Source organism: Anopheles marshallii, chromosome 2, assembly GCF_943734725.1.
Source record: "Anopheles marshallii chromosome 2, idAnoMarsDA_429_01, whole genome shotgun sequence".
NCBI lineage: Eukaryota > Metazoa > Arthropoda > Insecta > Diptera > Culicidae > Anopheles > Anopheles marshallii.
The window spans coordinates 8,441,264-8,466,533 of record NC_071326.1 but is presented as its reverse complement, the minus strand read 5'-3'; the positions used below and the strand labels follow the sequence as shown (position 1 = coordinate 8,466,533).

Here is a 25,270-nt window from a genome sequence, read left to right as displayed (position 1 = left end):
GTGTTCGCAGTTTCACTCGCTTATCTCGTTGCAAATTGGGGTGAGCTGGGGCAAGTTCTGCACAAGAACTTGCCCACCGATACGCACACCATCTTTGGCTGCGTACCGTCCGTCTTGTCCGCTGCCACACTCGAACCGAAGCTACTGGACTGGATAATGTCAGAGCGTTTGTGGCGAAATGGGTTGGCTTCATGTGACAACTGCGATTCCGCCTGTGGTTTGAATGGTTTTGCCGTTGTGTCTGGTCCGAGCAGCAAGGGATGGTGAATAGAAATTCTGCACAGCCTAACTACGATGGCTACGGGGGGATATAGAATTACCGAGGATCAAATTTACGGCCATTTTATGAGCGTGAGATCAAAGCATAAAAGATGGTGCTGTGTTTGCTGCTTGAAGAATATTACCATGCGAATTATACCCAGAATGGAGCGGCACTATAAAAAAGAGCTTAACCATTATTAGAGGAACAGGTGGAGGAATGGAATATTATATCGCAAATTAATTATGTTTTAATGAAATGTCAAACAATACGCCATTGTTTAAATAAAAGTTGGGTGATAAAGAGTTCGCCTCAGGTGGCGAATATGGTGCAGTATATTTTTCTGCACACAACAGGTCCCACACATAACTAAGATCGATGAGATGGAAGGGGGCGAGTGGAGGGGGTAGTGGAGGGAGGGGAGAAGAAAGGTTGACACAAAAATATCGCCAAAACAAGAGCGATTGTATAATCGTCCAAATTCCTCGCTAGCTTTTAGACAGCGACATGTTTACCTTTAAAGATTGGTGCTCACCATCAAAACTGGTTCCGTAGTCCACCTTTGCGTGGAAGTGGATGATGTGATTAGCATAACACACTCAGATAACACACGCGATCATACCGGAGTTGACCAGATGGCAAATTTGTGAGGCAGACTTTTTGTTTTGTTTTGCAAATATGTCTCGATTAAAACCCGATTGCTGATTCCGTTTTGCCTGTTGATCGATCGTTCAAGTGATCTACCTACTGATCATTGAACCGAGAAGTTTCTAAACCGCGGCTGCTAAATACCCGCGGGTGTAAAATTGGTGATTACCACCTTTCGGTGTTTTCGCCCGCCATTCGGGGGGTTGTTTTTAATTCCGCGTTCGATCCACAACCGGGTACGGACCACAGACGATCGGCCATATAAAAGGCCGATATAAAATTCACCACTCCTTTCAGCGATGGTACCGTCGGCGGTGGGTGATGATGTTATGATTTCGTTTGATTTTCCACCACTTCCAACCTTAAATCGCAACGTCCGCGCCTATGAAGCGTGACATTTACTTTGACATTTCGGCACACTCATTAACGGTGCGGTTGGAACGTGCGGTGTGAAGCGAAGGAGCGGGAGTACCGCGTTAGACGCAAAGAGAAGCAAAAAACAAACCCTTCATAGCTTCGACATTCCGGTGGCGGTGGTGTTGTTGAAACTGAACGGCTCGCAAAAGCCTTCAGCCTTAAGGTGGTTGGTTTGGTGGATGCAAAACCAGTGTATCGGTGGTTGGGAAGCGGCGGTTGGCGATGATGGGGATCGCTCGCGTACGGAAAGGTCAGGAAGAATTGGTGGGTCGTTCTTGGTTGGAAAGATCGGTTGAAAGGGTATTGGTATTGGGTTGATTGAGCGATCAGCACGGCCACAGGTCGAAGAGTTGACGCATGCAGATAAGGAAGCTGCAAGTACGTGTAAGGTTGTGGCGTTGTGGTTGCGATACAGCACGCGAAGTCAATTAAAAATGTAGCAAACAGACGTTGTTGCCTGTAATGGATGTTTTTTTTTTTTCGATTGCATAATGTTTGGTGCGTGTGATCTGCTGCTGATCATTTCCATAATAATCGCACGACATAATTATTTAGTTACATTACGCCTTAAAAAATCGTTAAAAATATTTAAATTGTCCTCAATCGTCCGGAGGAAAGAGTCTTAGAAATCCTAGAATATTCAGAGACTCTTCAGAGATTTGTGTATCATTAGGGAAAAATGATTCTCCAAAAATACATAAATCTTTATAATAGAAATAAAGAGACATTCATCCGGGTTAAAGATTTATAAATCTGAATCAGACTCATCAAACACTAGTCTTTATTGATTTCTTGGCAGTGTGAATCACACAAGCGTCATGCGCTACGCTTGAAATAGAATCCTTTTTGGATGTAAAATCATGCATCAGCTTCAAATATTCCACACTCATGTGCTTTTTTCTCATACGTCACTGTTCTTGTTTTGCCTTGACCGTGAACCATCGTGAACCGGCTCCACGTCATAAGCTTTTCAGTGTGACTTAATTTCATTTCCTTCCTTGTTTCGTCATCGTTTTGATACGTAAGCTTCATTACCGGCAACCGGTGGGGCGGTCATCATCCTTTTCAATGTCACAAGACCATAGCCCTGGAGCTGTGGGAATTTGATATGATTACAGGTGAAATTTGTATCAATTCGCGCTGAGCAACCGCGGCCCTGTATGAAGGACGATCCTCAAGGATAACTACCATCGGGTCAATCAACGGGTTTGAACCACAGTCCACAGTGTCCGGCTTCCAGCAACAGCCAAGGACATTGATGACGGAGATAAAGCATCCACGATTAGTCACGAATGGATGCAACGATTCATCTCACTCGATGCGTTTTGGGGTGGATGGAGAAGAAGATGCTTTTGAGCAATTCAAACAACCCTTCGCTTTGAGACATAGCATGATGCAATGGTGAATTAAGAAGAGCAAAAATCGGGCAAATCTGTCCATTTTTGGAACCGCTCAAACACATACACACACCCTGCAGTACATCATCCGTACACTGTAGCTTTCCCTGCTGCACAGTTTGCTAATTTTCACTAGCATACAACCATCCGTACGTCATACATTGTGACGTAAATGGAGCGTGTAAATGGCGGCACGCACTGAAAAGCAATGGAAAATTAATATTAGACAACACACAGTGGGCCACCGCTGCAATGGAAAGGCGAAATGAAGGTTTTCGGTAAAGCACCTTCGATGGTGCAGCGACGAGTTACATTAGCGAGTGTGGAAGATGGGTGTGCATGTGTGTGTGTGTGCATATTCCGTCATTTTATTTACTGAAAAGGAATTATTTTATCGACTGTTTATTGCTTTCTACTGGCAGATTTACAGAAGCATAAATTAAATTTTACATTTCTAATGCATAAATTTATGATAGTTATTTTTCGCCGATAAGCTTGCAGAAAAACGCAGCTGTATATCATGTAAGGGCTTATAATTATTCAAGCTACAGGTGAAAATGATGGTTTATGTGCATATTATGCCTACTAATGACTGATAATGAGATTTATTTTTGGCGTGTGCAAACATGATGACGTGCGCAAAATTAAGTAGTTTTAATTGTTTATTACATAAAAAATATTTGTTGATTAATTCTTCTTACTTAAGAGAGAGAGAGACAGGGGTAAGCCATATAGGTAGAGTACTGTTTATCGATATCACACGAGCTTCATATCGATCTGAGGAATCTTTTTCGACCTTTTCATCCTCATACAGCTCGATATGAATCCAAAAACCCCATCCATCCGGGGTGAGTTGTAACCCCGCTAATTGGTGACTGTAATTGATCGTGCGCCAATGAATGATCCTCCGGTGCATGACCGAACCGAGGCAGAGGTTGTGCACTTTCGCGACAAGTCATGCGGACCACTCAGTGCGGTGGGAGGAAAGTTCACCGCAAAATTGAGCAATGATACGGTACGGGACGTTTCGGGCGACATCGCCATCAATTGAGACTTTCGCCTGGTACGCGAGCTCGGTACCGCGGGAAAACCACCCCAACCGCCAATGGGTGAAATTACAATTTCACTTTTAACTCCAAACGAAATTGTCGATTTTCTATCGGCGGAATTAAACAGCACCACCGCGAACCACGGACGCGCGAGGGTGCCATTTTGGGGTGATTTTCCGGTGAAATTGAAGTCGATTCAATTATTGCCCATTATGATTGGGCATCTGGTTCGGTTTCTGCTTCTTTTCTCTTCGCCGTATGCCGTATACGATAGAGACAGGTGCTGTGAAATTCAAGAAGAAACCGGTATGACTCCAGCGCAAAGTGAAATCAGTTCAGCACGCAGAACTGAAAGGGACAATTGGGAAATCTGTCGGCTCGGTGCGTTTTAATCAGTGCGGTATGGTTGTGGCCTGATGGAAACGGTATCATAGTGCACAGTGGGTTGGATGAAATAAAATCTTACCGATGTAATCTCGCATCACGCACACGCGAAGGTGAAAGATCATTCAAATGGAGCCATTTAAATGGCGTAATGTGTAAATGCGCCTGCCCAAGGCCCTCCGACGACGGGTTACGGGTTAGAGCGCTGGATCAACGGATTGATTTTCGTTTGCGATACAGTCCAGGGCAGTGAAATGGAAAATTGGGCCCAACAAATTAAATTAATCGGTGACGGATGCGTAGCAAAATATTGGTTACATTCGCGGGACAAGGGCATGTCGGAACGTGTGGTACAAATTAGGGGGCGTTTAAAAATGCTTCTTTATGGATTTAGTAGTTGCTGAAAGAGTTGCCTAGCCTTTACTGCACACCGAGCAGCTGGAAGAGAAAGAAATCGTAACGAAACCTTTCGTTTTGCGAGAGTAATCTCTTCTGGTCGGGCGTTGAAGTCTTTTGAAATGGCGGCAAATCTTTCGCGTTACGGCGGATGGTTGAAATTTCATGAAGCCATTTAAAAATCGTGCAATGATTGTGAAATTTCGGGGTATGTCACACTGGTACCGTTTTCGCAATCGGTTAAACGCTTTAGCGGGCTACGCATCGTTGCAGCTGATGGGGCGGTGCAGATGTGGGGGGATTAGTGTATCGAATGGAAGATTAATGTAAACGAATTAATTGTGAAGCCATTTTCATGAATACATTTTCTGAAGATACCCTTTTTTCCATCGCATTGGATCATGCAAGGGTTACACGTGTTTCCTTCTCTAAAGCTGTTGCACCCCGGGAGAAGACGCGTGCATTCCAAAGTTCACATTGTCTTTTGTCTGTAATGGTATGGAGGAACATAATACAAGCTCAATCATGTAAGCACATCCGACGCCATGGTGACGAGCGAATGGAATGTGTAAATATGTAAATATGAAATGATGAAGTTGGAAGGCTCGTCAGTGTGGAATTTGTTTGATCTTTTGCATGTTTCGCCAGGTTGTGTCGTCAGGTGCGACCGATACGAACCACATCCGGTTCGGGAAGAATGTGTCTGTGAGAAAACTCACAAAGCAATGATTATACGTCACCGGGAGGTTGGAATCCACTGTCATCATCGATCGTACGGGGTCCGATCGTGCCAGTAGTGGTTTGTTGGCTTATGTAGCTCTCTAACACCATTAGTAATCCGGGAAACGATTATTATTCTCTTCAATTCATTAACCCCACTCTCACAAACAACCCACATGACAATACACTATTCCATGATTTGCTGGGTGGTAAATGAATGAAAATCGCGTCAAGACCACCCGGGCAGGTGCAAGTGCATGCAATGCATCGTCGACTCCCTGACACGACTCGACGGACAAATTTAACAATGAGTGTATTAAAATAATAACCTTCTTCATTGCTGGCGTCCAAAAATGGGACATTAAAATGGCCTTTGGCGTAGACAAAAGCCGAATCTCCGCTACCGGACACTGCATTAAACGTACGCGAGCGTTTAATTATGCATTCCATATTTACCCAATTAAGGAAGATCATCATCGCCGGCGGGCATCGCGAGCGTGCGGGCAGCGCAGGTTTATCTAAACAATCGACACTAAAGTTTGGCTTTCAGTCACGCTGGCCGAGGGCATGCAGAGCCACGGGGGCATCGACGGACGGGAGTTTGTTTATTTGACTTTTCTTCAGCAGCAAAGCTACACCCTGACTGTTCTTATGTCACCTGCGAAGCAAAACGCTCAAACCAATGTGTGTCCATCCATCCTTTGGGAGTCGTTAATCTGGTGGAAGCTTTCTAAACGTCCAGCTGTGACGAAGCCAAATAACACTTGAGAAGTCGTGTTCGGCTTCAATCGCAAGATGAATTACCCACTTCCAATATCCACCGTACGCACTTTAGCCTCTGACATGATCACGACCACTCGCTGTGTGATCTTGAAGTGTCCAAAGCTCGCCAAAAAAAGGTCACTCAAACTGGCCCTAGTTTTGCGTGGAAAGCGAAAGTTTGTTCAGCAGAGTTGACACGCACACGTCCGCGGGGAAGGGGGTTGAGCTTCTACAGCCTCCGGGTGGTGTACAGGCGGGTTCACTTTCCTCTGCTGTCACAATTCATTATGCAGAAGCAGTACCGGTGCGATGATCGTCGCTCGTTGCGTAAGCGATTGTGCATAATCGATGAGAGCGGATCTACCTGCTACGGTGCGCGTGTGTCTAGCAGGGTGGGCTAGACGTTGAGACGAATGACATTTTTACCGTATCATCATTAGCATGTCGTCGCCTGTTGCCCGGAAGTTGGGAGCGCTGTGGTGATCTTGCAACCTGATGCTCAGGTGACGGTGTGGTGCGTTGGAGGAAAGTGATGGATGTTTACAATGTTTGGAATTACCATTTACCTCGAGCGGGACCGTAGATAACTATTTACAGTTCTACTTTGAGACGTCTTTTTAGGACGTCTTTGATGTTGGCCTGTAGGCGTGGCAATCGTTTAATTTAAGTCAAAATGCCCCCGCACGATAACGATCTTTAATCAACGGTTTCGCTTAGCGATGGAGAGTGAAATTCCAGCCGAAAACCCATTTTACCAGCAGCAGACTGTTGCTTCCCGTCCACGCTTTGACCTATGCGAACCGGTTTGATAATAGGCGCAGGTTTTTTTTTTTTGGGGAACCGTCGTCAAAGACGGAAGTGACTCGTTTTATTCCCAGCCCAGTGTATGAATATGCAACATTGGCGCACCTTCTTCCCTGGATGGATGGATGTCGCCGTTTTCCGGGGCTTTTGAAATATCTCACAGCCTCAGGGAAGATTATAAAAACATGCAGCGAGATAGACGGAGCGTCCCTAGCTGGTGGACACATTTCGGAACATATTGTGGGTTTTGTTTTGCTTCTCACCAAAACTTCATTCCGCACCATCGTATGGGTGTGTTGTTGGAGAAATTTTGCTTTCGTAACAGGTCCCGCAATTTTGATCCCGTTGCGTATCATTACCACCCCTGTGTTCCGGTTCGGTGTAATCAATCTTCGTCACAAGAGCGCTGGAGGTGCATTATAGCAGGGAATCGTTCTGCAATTATTTTAGCTTTTTGGGCAAACTCTCGTGTTCACCTCAAAAAAATGGTTCCCTTGACCATCGCAAAACGTCGTCAGTGTGCGATCTTGCCGACAGACGACTATCCATCATCGAACAATGATGCCATTTGCCGAAACGTAATGAAAATCTCAGGTGCCAAACGGTTGGCCCGAAAAGCCGCGAAATCACGACGTAGTAGATCCCCCCGACCGTCATCACAATTTCGTCATCGGGCCAGTACTTCCGCCGGAGGCTGCGTCTTTTGTTGCCGTTGGTGGCGTGGCTGATCGCCGGTGGATAGGCACGATCCAACCCACGACAACTCTGCAACTCTCTCACCATTCATGAGCTCATTTTTAATAAGCTTTAACGAGGCATCTCAGTAGGCGAGAGTTTATGTGTGTGTGTGTGCGTGTATGAGGCATTTAAATGTGGCGTCGTTTAGTGCAGATTTGGTGCGAATTGTTCTCCCGGGGGTCAGCTTGGGATGGGAAAAATGTTCTACCCTGTTCCGTTCCGAGCGAAGGTTACACGTCTGTTTTTTTTTTTACTATGGGGAGTTTTCAATGTTTCAAGAAGTCGCGCAATGGCGGATGCTGTTTTCGCGTGCAGGTTTCAATCACGAAACAAATCGTGCGTAGTAGCAAACGGTGTGAAAAGGTCCAATGTTAGGTTCGAGTGAGGCATTAAAGTGTGCGGAGTCTGTTGCTTCCCGGTGCAGCTGTACGATAAAATCTTAAGAGCCCCATTCTTCATTCGCCATTTCTGGGAGTGTACGGGAGCTCCAAAAATGGACAAATGTTTAGAATGATTTGATGAACGGTGTTGCATTCGAGTAGTTCTTTTTTTCTTTGGTGAGAACGGTGATCTTCGATTGCCGCCCTCTATACGCAGGAGTGCCGACAGTGGCATGAGTAATGACTTCTTTTATTCACGCGTTGGTTCATCATTCTTCCTTTCCACGTGAAGCACCTTGTTTGGGAATTTTTGTAGAACCATCGATCGCGCATTAGGCGACGATGAATCACATGATTGTAACAATTTGTCGTACAATGTCTCACGCCGAAGAAGCGCCCGGGACTATCAAGTTCAAATGCATCCGGTTGTGTGACACCGTTGACAAACGTGAAGGATTATTAGGTGAACCTTCACTATGACTACCTCAAGTGCATCTGCAAGTGCAGTTGGAGTAATTTATGCAAGAACTTAGATTGCATAATTCACTGTACTGTGTGAATCATAGATATTGAATTTAAATGATTAGTCTACACATGGAGTCTCAACTGTCTTCATTGAGAAGCAAAATTCACGTGGGATTAATTTGTCTATTGAAAGATGTAACTTATAGAGTCTTGGTAGCCTTGGTAGCTTGGTAGATAGCCTCAAGAGGTTTAGACTATACTAGATAATTAGTCCTGCGTTTGGGGAATTGGGCCGGATGCGATTTTGCGCCGTTCCTGTCGTGTGAAGCCTGGCACCGTTACACCAACGGGCCACCGACCCCAAGGACAAGCTTTACAGTAAGCCAATATTATTAACAATGATTCTTGATTTTTAGTATAATTTTTGAACGATAAATTCCCGCTCTTATGTGCCAATACCTTCGGGACAGCAATCCTAGGACAAGTTTCCTGATCTAAATGAAATCGAATAGGTGTTGATTTCAATGTCCCTATCTTCTGACCTTCACCAAAAACCCGGTGCAACGGACTGCACCTTGCGTTCTCGTGCAGTTTGCGCTCGGAACTAAATGCGTTTCACGCAAATGCCTAGCGTGAAGGACTGCGGCGCTTGGCAGTTGAACCGGACACATCGTAGCACTATTTGGTTCACCCTTTTCCACTAAAGCTTTTGTTCTGTGTCCGTTGCAGTTCCAGCACAGTCTTACAACACGGTTTCGTACAAGATTCGAAGCATTTTAGTTGTGGCTGTTGGAAAGAAGCAAAAAAAAAAAAGCTCACCCTTATGTTTCATGTGCATCGAACGAACCAACGTACAGAAATTCGACCACCAGCTTCTGTGCGCGGTGCACCGCAAGAGCAAGGGCTGGACAATGCACAATGGAGCTACACCAAATTTAAATCGTTTAGCCATGCTAACCTCTCGGCGGCGGGTAGAACTGATTCAGGGCGAAGGGGAGAAAGGTGGGCGTGAAAATGGTACCCATTTTCCGACCCGGTGCAGCTGAGCGCGCCGTGCACAATTTATCCATTTTCTCATGCTGTTTATTCACTTTTTTTCGCCTCGCGCTGGGTGTACTTTAATGCGGTGGGTGTGTTAGAAAGGGCCACCCGCCAAAAGACAGATGAAACGAATGTATGCAAAAGGAAGCGTTCGGGGAGTCTTAAAATTGGGAACCTTTTCACGCACAAACGTTTTGAGATTTTGTCTTTTGAGAAATTTATTTTATGCGTTTTTTTTGGTTGGTGCCCAGTCAAGCACGGTGGACACATTTTCGCACATTTATCTTACTGGGCGTCTTTTTTACAGTGTGTGCGAATTTTCCTCCTCTCTGCCGCTACTTTTCGCCGCCGTTTTTTCAGGGGGTTTCCATGTGCACTTTATGTAATTTCCCAAAGGTAACGAACTCGCAAGCAAGGAAGGCAAGCTTGACAGGTGCAGCTTGTCGTCGCTCCGGTGTCTATGGTCGTTGGTATGGTTTTTGGCCTATTGTTGTTAAATTGTGCCCATTCCCAGGCGGACAGGTTGTACCGGCGAATCGGCATCGATTGCACAACGCCGAACGGGCATTAATTAGCCGCGTGTGTAGCTAAGCGACGGTTACGGTCGTCTTGCAGGGTGGCCCATCCGCTAACCAATTTGCCAGCTTTTGGCCTTCACCAGAATGGCAAATCCAAATTCCACACCAAAAATTTACGTGCCCATAGCTCAATTCGGTTGCCTTTTTCGTGTTGTTGTTTTTGCTGGCTAAACCCCTTGTGGTGGTGAATATACATTCGAATTTGGCATTCGCTCGCTAGAAGTTAGTGGGTGGCGAAACGCTTTCATACTTGGGCTTGGGCGCTTTCTTCACCCGCCAGCCGTCCATAAATTGGTTGATCAATAAAATCGAGCAGAAGCGGCCGAAAGAAAATAAAGCGTCACACCGGGACCATCATCCTTCTACGGGGTGGCTAATTTAGAAAGTAAACCCCCTCTCCACCCGTTGTGCGTGGGCCCCCTTTAGGGATGGGTCCCGGCCGGTGCTTTCGTAACCGTTTCATAATACTCTGTCGTGCGGTGCGGTGTTCGACAAAAATCGAACACCACACGGATGTGGTAATGGAACCGCACGAAGGAAAAGTGCTGGAAAAACAGTTTGTTGCTGCATTGCGAAGGGTGGGTTTCGGGGCTAATAAAACCAATCATTGGCGATCGATTGTGCGCCAGAGTGGACAATGGGAAAATAAGGAAAATCTGTTGATCAAGCAAGTCGAATTTGGTGGAACTTCCTGTGAAATCTCCACAGTGATGATCGCAAAAACAATTGAAGCAAAACAACAAAAAAAACACACACACACATACACTTACACTAACTAAACAATAAAAGACCAATGAACGTAACATGGGTGAAGAAAAACGGAACGGAAAATTTCGATAATCGAAAACGTACGCTTTAAGTCCGGTAGGTGAAAATAGTCAACAACAGAAGTAAAGGCAGAAAGTGAAAGAAAATGGTGTGAAGAGAGTAAAACCATCACGTAAGAAGAAAGTATTTATTTAATTTTTCCTCTGGGTACTATTATTGTTTATCAAACCGAGAGACGATCGACGGAAAATGCATCTTGTGGAATGTGGCGCGTGGATGGACAATAAAATCAACATTAAATTGCAATTTCTATGGCTGTCCGCCTCGCGGGCCGTGCACTGCTGGAGGAGGCTTATTTTTCTATCAAGTAGCAAAACCGGGGGATGAAAATGAAAGTCAACGGAAGGGTGCAAAGAAAATGACAAATCACAGTTCCGATTGATCTTCGATCCTGGGCTCGTATATACCAGGCCCGGACATAAGGTTGAGGGCTCCACTTTGAAGGGACCGATAATTGCATCAGAGCCGGCCGGAGAGGTTCAATGTCGATGTCCCGTGGCGATTTACGGCTTTTTGTTGTCTCGATCCGTCTTCCGATCGACACGGCCCGTGGCGTGTTAACATGCTGCGCTGGCCTCAACCACCAACTCCAGCGGAATCCATCGGTGGAGCACTCGAGCCGCAATGTTCCATGCAAAGTTGTACGCTTATTTATTATTATTGGCATTATTTATGATAAACTAGCAGGCTTACTGCGGGTGGCTTCTTACTGGCCAGATGGAAAACGGATGGCTCGTCTTTGTACCGGTGGAATTCGATTCATCCAGGAGTGTGTCTTGCTTTGGGTGTGTCCTGCCAGAGCCTGCTACATCCAGCTACACCCACTCATACCACGATCATGTAATCGGTTATGGTTATGATCGTGCAGTGGGGAGAATAAAAAAAAACATAACATGGGTGATGCTTCAGTGCGAGAATTAATAGCGGATTAGACGAGTACAAGCTGGCTTTGGTGCATGTAGATTTATGACATTTGGTTCTTCGGTACAACGAATCGCTTATCGAAACAGGCTAAGAAAAATTAACCTCTCCTTGTACGCGATGCGATCGTGCATTCTACTCTTAACAATGTGTAGTTTAATGGAATACAAGCTGCAGCACTTTATTGGATGAAGATTTGATGGCATTTGTTTGCCATAACCTTGACAAAAAAAAGCCGAGACCGAGAAAGGAAACCGCCAGTGAATGTATGGTGCACCTGGACATCTTCAGAATCATCTGTATGGCCTCTCAGCTTTTAAGCCCACCGTGTGTAAAATGTCCGCACATCCAACAACTCAACTCACCACTCTACTTATCTGAAGCATCTCTTTCTCTAAACCATCGCACGTTCGTAATGCAATAGGAACCATTCCACTGTCAAGGTAATGCTCAGCCAATGGCCACCAACTTGGCCAACGTCGGCATCGTGCTTCCAAATCGATTACATGACCACCGTTCGCACGGCCGAACAACCGAATGTAACCTTTATCTGCGCCCAAATTCAATCGCTCCGCGCGCTTCATTGCCAACCAATTGGGTTTTGCTTGAAAATTGAATTTTCACCACAAAATTTTCTCAAACGGGTTAATTATTCCGGCATATAATTGCTACCGGAACTGGCCCGCGTTTTGTAGTTCCACACCGAGCGCATCTGCTTTCGGCGAGCGTTTCACGATCGAAGGTTTTGCCGTTGTCGATCGGTGCCGCTTCCTGCTGCTGGGCCCAAACCTGGGGTAAGATTTTTCTGTCCCTGGTCGTGAAACATTGCTACCGGTAATTTTCATCCGAAACTAAATCTCCTTCAAAGCGTGCAAGGTTGCGGCACGAAACAATAGGCCACGGATGCCGGCCAATGATTCGAAAAAAAGAGTGGAAAATCGATTCGTACTTGACAGTTTCGGTCGATTGACGTTATTTGGTGCTAATGTGCAGTTTATTAAGAACAAAGGGTTGGTCCTTGGACGGCCCGAGGGCAATTTGCCGAAGTGGCTTAATGCGCTCAAAGGATTAGTTGGTGCTTTGAAGAGATGCTACCTTGTGAGCTATGGTAGCACCTTTGCGTGTACATCTTCCAATATCCAGCAGCAAACGATTCAAAAAGATGACCATCCTACATTTAATGCAACCATTCATCAAATTGCCCATCATTCTAGAACTCCATCGTCTACCTCGTGCGGTACGAGATCATTTAAAGCTTCTCGCACGGTACGGTTCTCGAAACAAACGAAAAATAACTTGAGATAAAAACGTAATTTATTCCTTTTGCACACTCCATTCCACGAGCGGCCGAGCCGAGAACGGTCCGGCTTCCGAAAGGGAATGGTTCCTTTATTTTCGTCCAAGATTAAGGTCAAGGTACTTGGCAAGACGACATATAGCATCCCCCACCGTGAGCACATCCGGGATATGCGTTCTCCGTGTTCGCCCACGGAAACTCCAACGATCGGGCACTTTGAGCGCTTGCGATCGCGTACCGAAGAATGCGTGAGCCCCGACCTTAATCATCATGTAAACGATCGCCCAGAAGCGAAACTTACTGCGGGCCATACCGTGCCAGAAGGGGGTTTACTTTATGTCTTCTCTCCGAGAACGTACGCACGCATTGCGGCCGTCGTGCACCATTGCTCGGACGCCTTTGTGCAGATGACAGCTTCAAGCAGCAGCAAAACACGCCGAGAAGTGGTTGCTCCCGATTGAGAAGCGAGATGAGTCATGGGAAATTTGTAGCTTTTTCGTAAAATAACAACTTGAGCAATGGCGATCATAAGAACACCAATACTCCCCAACATACTCGGGGAAGTTCTGTAGGGTCAAGAAGTCTCCCCAATATTTGTGACCGGGAGGTGGGGATTTCATCTTGAGCGACCCACAGGTTTTACAAATGTGTCGAATGTAAGGGGAATTTTGATTCATCTTTCGTTCGTTTTTCACTCCCGCTGGGGTAAAGTGTGAAGTGTGAATGAACTTTTGCACTATAAGATCGAACGTGACATGCCACCGTGGCATGTTAAGCGAGCAGGGTAGACGCGTTGCTTTTCCAGGAATGTGCGCGGCACGCTTAGAATAACTGATCGTGTCTGTGATCATACGCTGGTTAAGAACCACGCGTTGAATGCCGGCTTGGAAACATGAATGGATAATTAATTTTCTTCATGCAGAACCTTCCTTGACAGGCAAAAGCGAAACATTGCGGAAGCGAAATATTTATGTGCGAGTCAACTGCACATTGTAGGAATTCAATGTTCGCCCGAGTGACAGGCTTCGATCCCCACGCAACGGATGGCGGCGTATTGCTGGGTGGTGTCTGGAAGAAACTTGCCTGCAATGAAAGCGGGCGGCCGTTTGTAGCGATTTTTCCGAACACGACAAGACAGTGAAGGCGTTTTGATACACATACACCCGGCCAAGTCGCCCTTTTTCCGATCCGTTCAGCTAACAAGCTGCCGTGGCGGGGATAGACATTACTTTGCACTTTTTTGTGTGTGTCCCTCAATTTCTGCCCTGCGTGGTGATTCCGCTGGTGCAAAGGTGTCCCAAAGATCGTGGAATGTGCACCCCAGTTCGGTTGCATACGAAACTTGGCAACGGTTGCACCATGGCCGTATGGTGGGAAGAGAAAGAAGCAAAGGGGAAAAAGGGGGGGGGGGGGGGGGGGGAAATATTACGACAGAAAAAGGAACGGGATTGAGGTTCGTCGCTTGGTGCGAATTATCGTTTCTCTACGGTTAGGCAGCACCGGCAGTGTACGTGAATAAAAGCACCATTAAATTGTGAATAGCAGAGCACCAGGCATCAACACCTGACCCGACGCTAGTGCGCGGGTTTTATTTGTGATTATTGCGTTTGTTGAAGCGGGAAACATTTCCAATTGGACTTCAGGCAGAGTACGGCAGTAGAGTGTAAATTATTATGTGTTTAGTGAAATTTCTTGAATGACGTTAGTTTAATTGAAAAAAATGTAGATTGTAGACACTGTGAGAGTGGAGAGAATTTCTGAAAATATATCTTCATTATTTTTTAAATTCGTTACTCTACGCCACACACTGTACTTCATTCATTTTATTTTTTTTTCTTGCAAAAAGGCATCGTTAAGTTTAAGCTTCTTGATTATGTTTTTCGATAAACATTGCATTCCAGCAACGCTTGCATCTTTGCTTTATATTATTCTATCGAAAAAAAACAGCACAACAGCAACGTTAACTCTCACGCTGCAAGAGTTTTTTTTTCTTTACGTGAACACCCTCATCAGGGCTCATCTCATCAATGCTGCTGGCGCATGCAAAAACCCACCGCCAATTGCCAAATTTGGTGCCGTCACCTTTCCAGCGCGCTGGCATCATTGTTTTCTTCGGCTGCACTTTGGGAATATTGTTGACCACTTCACCTACAGAAGCAAAAAAAAAACAAACCTTTGGGGAAGCTTTGGCAAGTTTCCTCCGCCAAGCGTTGGGCTTTGGTCGTACGAATAGCAAAACGATGACATTGAACCACCAAACCGTATCCTATCATCTAAAACCTGCATTAACGAGAGGCGATCTTACGAAGTGTGATGTTAAGCTAAAAAGGGGCGAGTGATGTTTTTGGGGAGGCTTGGCCCCACCGTGCCGAATCGAGGCGTTAAAAGTGGGATGGTGAATTGATGGGAAAACGAGTTTCCCAATGGGATGTTGTTGTTTTGGAGTCGAGTGTGGAGCGTGAGCATATTCCGTTGCCTTTGTGATAATTGTTATGTTGTATTTATATTGACAAATCGCTTTTTGCTGTTTTATTATTATTAGCTTTAAATTTCACCCAGAAAGGGTTTGTCAGGGTTGCACAGGGTTTGTCTTTTTATTTTTCTGTTAGTATTACTAAATCGCTCTTGACATTTATAAGTTATTTTTATTTCTTAGTAATGAACCTGTATTACACTATTTTTTGTTAAATATAATAATAAACTGTTTGAAAAACACATAAATAAATAATCTGATACTGAACAGAGTTACCCAAGATGATAATCAACACCACCAACTTACGTTTTTTTGTCGTAATACAACGCTCCTCTAACTGCATTTGATTGATTTTGGTAGTGTACTTAGCACTATGCGTAGCGCATAACACCACAAAAGCTAGCGCGTACACTGTCCGGTACTGTTGCATAAAGTAATAAAACTGGGAAATGTTTATTGCGCTCATTGCGGCACCGGTATCTCAATAGGTTGGCTGTCGGTAAACCTAAGTTTTATGTCTAACAAAAGTTATGATGCTATAAAACCGACATTACCAAGAGAAATTAAAACCGAAGGGAAAAGAAAGAAGCAAACAAAAGCACACAAAGTGTGTAAATCAAACGTCCATTGGGGTGTGCTTTAAATTAATAAACCCCCCACCCAAGCGAGCCTTCAAAGCTAACAAGCTGTATGTTTTCGTTTTTTTTCTGCTGCAGACAACAACTTCTACTTCGCACAATCGCAGGGCCGGTTTGTGCCATCGTTCGAGAACCCACGGAACGGTTTCTTCCCGTCGGCATTGCAGCGCCAACAGCCACCGCCGGACTCGTACCAGGAACAGACACTGTTCGTCAACAGCAACAACGTGGACCGGGGCAACGGTGCAAACGATGGGGCTGCTGGTACGCGCGGCATAACACCGTCCTACTATCAGTTCACCTACACGGTAAGTGCCGCCTTCATTTTTCCGGCCCCTCACGACACGACCTTGAGGTCATTGAGGCCGTCATATTTTTAGCAGGAAAAATTCATCCCAAATTGTAGTGCGTACTTCAGTGCTCGGTAGGGGTTTGAGTGGTTTTCACTCCGAAACCGCCGGGAGTATCGCTTGTGTGAAGTAGTCAGGGTTGCCCGTCACTGTAGTGTTCATAGTTGTTGCTTTAGTAGCTTTGTAGCAGTAGAAGTAGCGTTTTTATTGTTAACATTTCCATTACTTTTATATCCGTTACGACACACGCACACACACACATGTACTTACGCACAATTTAAAGGAAAAGTAGCTCCGTTCGGCTTTACCAGTTCAGAGTTTGTGCGACGAAAAAAAGTGAAAGAAAGATGACGACCTTGTCATACATTTCCTAATACGGGGGCCTCTCCCCCCTCCCGGAGTGGGGTAAATGCAATGAACTTGCAACGGCCCGTTTACTGTTGCAAAACGCCGAGTGTTGCCGTACTGTAAAGGGTGCACTCAAGCATTTTATCACCGGTCTGTGCACTGAGTTGGCCTGTGCACTGAGTTGGCCTGTGCAGGGTGTCATAATCTTTCGGTTCATATTATCGGCCATGGGGAGAAGGAAAAAAGGCGTGTATGGGACATCAGCTGACCGATTGCCGAGCGATGGATGAAGGGCCTCACGGGTGGATTGAGATTTTTTCTGTTGAAATTTGTGCCATTAATCGATTAATGTTATAGATTTAAGCAGAAATACGAAAAAAATGAGCAAAAAGCTTGACATTAACCTCTTACCATTTTTGGTGCGATACCATTCACCTTGGTTGAGAGATGTTTCGTTCTATTGAACTGTGGGAACAGAAAGACTTGAACGCCTGTGCAAGACACGAACGTGAGTCATTTTGTTTTTCAATTAATTTGCTTCTCCTCTCATTTCACACAACATCTTACGATTACGGTTCTATAAAGAGCTCGCCAGAAGGATAATTTACGACTTCTTGATTGCTCGTTTTATCTCCAGAGTCGTTATAAATTTAGTTTCAAAAACTAAATTATTTGGAACGAGAACTGGCGAGGAACACAAAGTAAATGACTCAGAAGGATGTTGGAAAATCACATAATAATTGAGATCAGACTAAGTTCGTATTTGTTCTCGAAATGTCAACCGGTGGTTGTACGATTATCACCAGCTCTCTTCGTATGCTTTATTCCCTCAACACACGATCTTCGATCATCCGGTGTGCCGTGTATCCGTAGGGACATAAAATATCCCGAACGATTTGCTAATGATCCACCTAAATTCGGTTCGTTAATTTGCCAAATGTCATCGGCGACCACACCATGGCATCAGCCTCGAGCTGGAGGCTAATTTCAGTACCAGCAGCACCAAACCCCCGCACCAAAACAAAACATCGCAAAAAGGAGAACAATTGCAAAGGTCGGTCATCGACATCGGTTGTGCGAGCCAAATGCTTCGCGAGCTTTTGAGGGCAGCGTGGTGGTCTTATCGTTAGCAGCCTTTTGCTGGTTTCGCTTTCGTGCGTCCGTCCGCGTGGTGCGTGTTTTTTGGCTAGTGCGCGTCCAAAAGTACCCATCGGAACGGATGATGGAAAGATACTTCTTGACGAATCACCATTAGAGCTTCCATTGGAATGATGGCACGGAGATTTCGATTCTGTCGGAACGTTTTTCTTATGAGCAAAGCAATGTTAAGACCATCGGATGAAGATATCGTTTGTGAGGATGATACTCACTCGAACGTAATGCAGTCTGCGCTTGTGTGTCTTATGAGGTAGCAACTTTTAGATGCTTCTGCAGTGATAGCCGTGTTTTGACCACGCTGATGGAACCGTTGATTGATAGCTGCCTGCATCACTTTCCGACTCGGTCATCATCTTGAATCGATCAGATAAACATATTGTATTCGAATTTCAAGTCGCTACTAATCCCGTACGAAATAAATTATATCAAAATGCGCTTTCGTTTAGGCTTTAATGGATTTTCTATTAAAGCGTACCACCAAATCAAGGCATCTGATCATCGGATTGATAAATCAGCCTTATGTTCAATTTATAAATTTGCAATCATTTATATACATTTTGCGGTGGAATCACTGGCACTATTGTTCGCACCCTGGCAGACATGAGCGTCGCCCATTTTTTCTTCTTCTATCGCTTCACTAGCGCATCGTATTGAAAAGGCGCTAAGGTGCATTTCTACCGCGTGATAGTGCCGAAGGTGCAGGGGGCATCGCGAGGTCGATGAATAGGAAAATTGCCGATGCGAGTGGCCATTGAACTTTTGCTGTAAAGCAACGCCGAAGATCAACCTTTGTGGCGGTATGCGGTTGATGTGGTTGAAGTAGCAAACTTTGCTATTAACGATGGAGATGATGCTGCTGATGATGGTGGTGGTGATGATGATGATGCTGAAGCATCCGATTCATTCGTCTACCAGCTCAATATGACGACGATTTATCATTACTCTCAAAGCGACCATCATTACTGGAAGCTTTTTTACGGAGTAACGACAAAGGGATGTTACGTTCCTAATGGTTGACCGGTGGTTTGTGACCTTCGCGAAGCCCGCAACCGGCTTAAGGGTGTGGTGTTTGTGGTCTTCCTATTGCTATGAAGCCTGCTGATGATTTCCATTTTGACGTTCAATTAGATCCTGCCTGGGTTAGGTCTCTCTTTCGTGGATGTGCAAAAAAACACCTAGTCCAAACCATTACCTTGCACTGCGGGCATTGTGGTTTCTTCAATGATCAAGACGCCGTCTCTTCTACCTCGTCAAGGAGACATTTTGCTCGATCGTCACCAGAGCCGTGAAGTCTGCACAGTTACGTCCTAGCTCCGAACTATCTCTTCCAACATATTTCCTCAAATAGATGGGTGCTATATGTGACGCTAAGATCGTGCCCTCCCATTACTCTATGAGAATGAAAGTGAAATCTCCGACTGTGTGTGAACCGCACGGAACAGATGATTTCTGGTCCGACTCCTCTGCAAGTCATCATGGCCGGCCGGTGAGTAATCAGAGTTGTTTACGATTTGTGAGCGTCCGTAAGCATTAGATTACCGTAGACGATCGTGATGCGATAGGTTCGCTCGTACGATCGTTACCGGTGTGAAGTACGAACGCAGCGAATGAACAGACGTTCGTTAACAATAAACTACCACATTCCTTACAACGGATACCGTTATCTATGCGTCAGATCACCAAAGTAGCTCCCCAACCTTCTCCATCTGCAAAAGGTTCTGGCAGCAAATGTTCTTGACGCGTTCTTCAGTGGATTGTTGGGTTTTGAGGATTTAGGCAGCTCCGTTCGTGCTTCAAGAACAGCGTATGCTAATTTAATGTACGGCTCTTTTCGCTTGCCAAACAGTTAATTACGTTTGGTGGTTAAATCCAAGCCGTTGGAATGTATCCTAAGACAAAGAGGTTCTTGGCCCGCTGGCAAAGCAATTAAGTCGGTTTCGGTCGATTGGACTCTGGCGGCGTTGAGTTCGCATTTGCAAGTAATATTTGCTTTGCGGAGGTTCATATGATTGGGTGATTGTTTGCTAAAGAGGCATTCCTTCGCCCAGTTCTTTTCTTGAACCTACGGAAAGTGGATTCGTCTAAACAACAAAGTGCGTTGATGCAAAGTGTGTTGTTTTGTTCCAAGGCCAATCATTTGTTGTGGACTATTCCGCCAACCTTTTTATCCTTGAAGAGCGTAAAGATAATTTTTCCTTTCTTGTGTGAAAAGTGAAAAACCTTTTTTACGTACCTCTTCCACACAGTCCAGTGCGTTCGCAAACAAATTTTGCCACTGTTATTGCAACTGTGGTCGCATGAAAAAAAATTGGTTCGTATGGAAATGTGTTTAAAGTTTCATTTCGTCTTACACACCCACCTCGTAGCTCCTTTCGAAATGGAAATTTGCCACCCTGGTCGGACAGTTAAGCCAATGTTTGGAGGCCAATTTTCCACCGGCAGAAAGCGGAAAGCGCACCGAGAGACTTCCCCGGTGTTTCTGGCGCCAATTTCTTGCTCACCTTTCTACAGCGAATGCACCGCCACAGTCGTCACTGTTTCGCTGCTGCGCCGGAAGACCGAAGCGTGCCGCTGTTTAGCTATGGCTAAGGTTTTTGTTACTGCGTCTTCCGCGCACGCGATAAGGAACTGGTGGGCTGTTTACTTTTTTTTACGCTTCTATGCACCGGATCTCGCTGGTATGACCGGTGGGGCTCAATTATCTCCAATGTATGCCGATCGGGCGAACTTTTTCCAGTGCGGCCAAGGCAAAAAAAAACAGCAAGCTACAACACGTCCGTTTCACGGTGTGCTTCATTTTCGCTTCTAATGCACGGAGGAAGGCCGGGGGGCGGGTTTGCCAGGGACCAGGCAAATGTGAAATGTGCATTTGATTTGAGGCGGGAAGCTGTGCAACCGACCAAGTGAAGGGAAAAATGTAGTGCCATTTCGCTCCGACGATTCAATGAACTTTCTTCGCCTGCGTAATTGACGCTTGATCGAAATGGTGGCGCTGATCGGTGAAGTCGCGTATCGTTTCACTCTCGCGCACTCGCTACTCGGATCTTTGTATCATTATTTCCTGCCGTGCCACGGGCTGCCACCGCTGTCTTTCGCGGCATGGTGTGTGGCGGTCCTTGATTGATGGGCATCTGCAGGTTGCAATTTCTAATGCTTCACACCCGTCGATGCTGGGCCGTTTTTCCGGTCAGTGCCATTAGCAGCAGCAGTTTCACGCTCACGTGCGATATTGGATTGAAGATGGTGAAAATGCACCAGCTGGTTGATGCCGCGGCACATACATAGACATCTCGCAAACACATGCCAGTGATTTCCAATGTGATGCTGCTGGTTGGCAGAGATGTTAGACTACATTTCTAAAATTTACCATAAACTCAACGGTAGTGCCTGCGATGATCTTTGGTTTGGATAATTCGAATGTTGAATAGTGATAAGGGAAGGTTGATAAATGGAGCATTGAGTTTTCAAAGCACTTTAAGCAATTAATCAGCGTGAGTTCGGTGAGTTTTATATTAACATCGAAAATGTTGCATTTTTTGCCACACATCTACAATCGTCGCGCTGTTTGGAAAGTAAAAGTAAATTGTTTTAGATTATCATACCAGCGTCACCAGATGCATTGGAATACTAATCGTAAATTCGCGTCTTTAAAACGAATTACTAGGGAGCACACAAATAACTTCTCGATCGTGCTTCTTTCATGTGTAGACTAATATATTGTCTTTCTTCTAAAGTTGTTCGATGCTTCTGTTGCTCGATTGCTTAAAAATCCTTTCAAACCTTGATGTGTGCTTCCAAGGTTTTGCACATGTCTTTTTTTTTTGCATACACTGGTCCAAACATTCAGTCTTCAATCAACCGTAGCAACCCATGGTAAGATTTTCACACCTATTGTTGATCGTGCCCTTTTTTGCATATGTCTCGAGTGGACTTGACCCTTCGGGTGAGGTGCCGTTGAAATGGCATAAAGAACGCCATCGACAACGCAATTTACGGCCCTGGGCCTCTGGTGTCGGGCTTTGATGGTGAAAACATTCTTCCTTTGATTGAAATATTACCCTCCCCGGTTTCGGATCGATTTCATACAACCGATCCGCTCGATCAGATGATTGTTGGGCATGATTTGCATAAAAAGCAGAACGAACCGTACGCCGCTGGTGAAAGAATATGTTTCGTGTTGTGTATGAGGTGGAGTTGGGGTAAAGAAGGAAGGGAAAAACAGCCGTTTTTCTGTGCGTCTACGCCTCTAGTTCGTGCGCAGTATCGCGGTGGTTGGAGCTCTCACTCGCACGCTTCGTGCCACGGTGCCGAGATTAATTTATTACTTACCAAACAAGATCGTGCCATTTCCGACAAGCGACAGGCGCAACCCGTGCAGTCGAATCGATCAAGACCTGGGTGCCGCTCACCCTCCCAGTAATGAAGTGCACGGTGTTGCTCCCACCCAGCGGGGCCCAGATTCTTGCCTGGTTGCTCTGTAGTTTCGCTTGTTCTCGCACCCGCTGACGGCATCCGAATGCAGGAATGCGATCTAGATTATGAAATTCGAGCTTGGAAACGCTTGCGCCAAGCCGCGGGGACCAAGCCTCTCTCGCTGGTTGGGTAGTACAATTAGGTGCCCAACAGCACCGTCGCTAGTCTGCGAGAACTTGGAAGGGGTCTTGGATCTTGGTCGATTGGCTAGTACGGGCTCGGCCGGAATGTTCCAGTCGCCTTAGAGCCTTTTTTGGGGTTGGGTACGCCGTTCGGAAGGCATGCGACGATCACCAACCGGAGCTGGAAGCTGTTGTCATTTAGCAACACACCAACCGGCTTTAATGGACCTTTTGGACGTAATCTGCCAACTAACGATAGAGTTTAGGAAACAAAAGCAATCAATCTGGCAAAGAACAATCCCGGGTAGATTAGAGACTTCCTGCGGGGTTTGTCGTCTATTAAGTGATCCTTATTTGTGGTTCATTTTTGTCTTTGTAAACAGATCTAAAGCTTCAAACCGGTTGATTTGATGGATTGAGAATAAAATTCAGAAGAAATGATTTTAAAGATCAGCCAACTTTAAGCCTTGAAATAGACACCAGAGATACATTTTTGTACTGAACAAATTTAAGATTTTGAACCGTTCTATTTAATACAGTACATTATCGAGGAATGGAAACTATTTGAGATAAATTACATTATTAGACCTGTTACAAACGTGCTTGACCTGAATCAATGCAGTGTATGCAGTGAAACCCCTGCCGTGATTGGCATGATAATGTAACGAACCAATTTAATCGGCACCCTGCTGCAATTGAATTTTTCAATTAAGGTTTTGTGCTCTTTTTCCCTTTATCTTATTCATATTTATTAAGGCTCGTTGGACACTATTCAACTGTACGATGCTAAACTGTTTGTCCCTGGTCCAGTGACGGTGGCAAAGATACAAATAAAACGGGAAACATAATTCCGTCTTTTCCTGCCTTTTTGAAGACCAAACAATCAGGCAAAATCAGTCACACACAAAAAAAAATATATATCGCTATAAACTGGTGGTGCGCAATTTGGTGCCGCTTTATGGGGGACAATGTGATGACAATAAGAAGAGAGGATAAAAAAAGCTCCCATTAACGAACGATGCTGAGAAAATGGGCACCTCTTGCGGGTTGGGTTCACTAACTGAACTGCAATCGGGGCTTTGCGTCCTTGAGGCCCAACCACCACACCGACACTCAGCCCGGCAGCATAGGTGTCGGCGAAACATATTTCATGCCCCAGAAGTACGCAACCGCTTTTTATTGCTCGGTTTGCCCTGCCCTGCCGCACACCGGCACTTACGCCAGCCCACGAACTTCGAACGATTAAAATCATTCCGAGGCGGATGTGAGGGCAGTGGTCGCGGCTACTGCCGCACACTGTTGTGCATGTGGGTTTTGGATGCCGACAACTTGTTGTCCCAACGTCCGGCTCCAGCCGACAGATTTTGCTTTTAACGGTGCGATCGTACGGTTGTGCTTTCGGGTGGGGTGTGTCGTGCCGATCTCCACCCTTCCGTACAGCAATGCACTGGGTGCCGCTTAAACGAGCAGAGCAAGTCAATGCGACATTCACCGAGCGGTGGGTACACCGCTGGAAAGGCACAACCCCGGCAGTTGGATACGTTTGTCGATGGCCATTTCAAGGACAGCGAGCTTTTGACGGTCCAATCCGGTCCGGTACGGTGCGCTTCCGATGAACGCTAAGCGCAAACGATCTGAAATAGGATCGATCTTCGACCGCAATTGACCAGACGCACTTTACGCAGTTTAGTGTTTTCGCACGTCACGTCAGCGTGAGCTGTGTGATCAAGAATTTACAGCAACCCAAGGACACGATCCCGTTGACAAAAGGGTTAAAAAACACGCTGCAAAAGAACACCGTTTGGGTCGTTCGCGATGGATGATCCAAATCAGACACGGACCAACTCCAGGACTCCTTGAGTATCTACTACGTCAATTAGAAGGAATCGGTTCGTATCGAATCGACCAACACTTAGCTTCGTTTGCTTTCGCAAACGATTCGTTTTGCTCCGTATGCACAATTAGGACGCACCCTACGGGGTTTGTCCAGCATTTTCCCAACCCCGGGACGCAATGCAATCACTCAAGTTGGCGCCTTTCGAAACGACGTCCAACCTCCACGCGCGCTCGTCCGCGTGTGGGGAGCTTCAATTATTTTGCATACGCATTCCGGTAAGGTTAGGAATAATTGCATAGCGTCAGTATGATGGAATGCATCCATCTGCAGTCGGCTGTTCGCTAGACGAAACAAACACGCTCGGTGTTGGTGATCGGCGGCCGCAGTTTATTCGATGCCTCACCAGGAAGAGTTGCAGATTGGATCAAATAAACCTCGTAATGATCTGTACGTTAGGTCCAATCAATTAAGTTTAGGTATGTTAACAGTTACTGATTAAAGTTAATTGGCAATGGTATCGTTAAAAGGTGGGACAAGAACGCCACGGAGAATGTGCAGACGTGTGGATTTATTGCCAAACAAAGCCATTCTAATGAGCGCGTCTTGATCTTTGATTAAGTTGCACTGCGAATTTGAATAAATGTGTCTATTAGCGTCTTTTTTGTTAGCTTTTGCTAAGGTGTTTTTTTGGGATGCACGTTCCCTTACCTAATCGCCATTAACGTTAAAGAGCTTCACACACAACCTCCCGCTCGCGCTCACTCGTGCTCTGCGAAAATCTGTGACT

The 25,270-nt window shown here is 45.6% G+C and overlaps 1 protein-coding gene across 1 annotated transcript in view; it reads left to right on the top strand.

Moving 5' to 3' along the window:
* The window catches only part of LOC128719836 (mucin-5AC), a 41,507-nt gene that overhangs the window by 5,166 nt on the left and 11,071 nt on the right, over positions 1 to 25,270 (top strand). Inside the window, exon 2 of the mRNA XM_053813475.1 lies at positions 16,274 to 16,503. Within this exon, the coding sequence (XP_053669450.1) occupies positions 16,274 to 16,503 (230 nt within the window). The remainder of the gene's footprint in view (positions 1 to 16,273; positions 16,504 to 25,270) is intronic.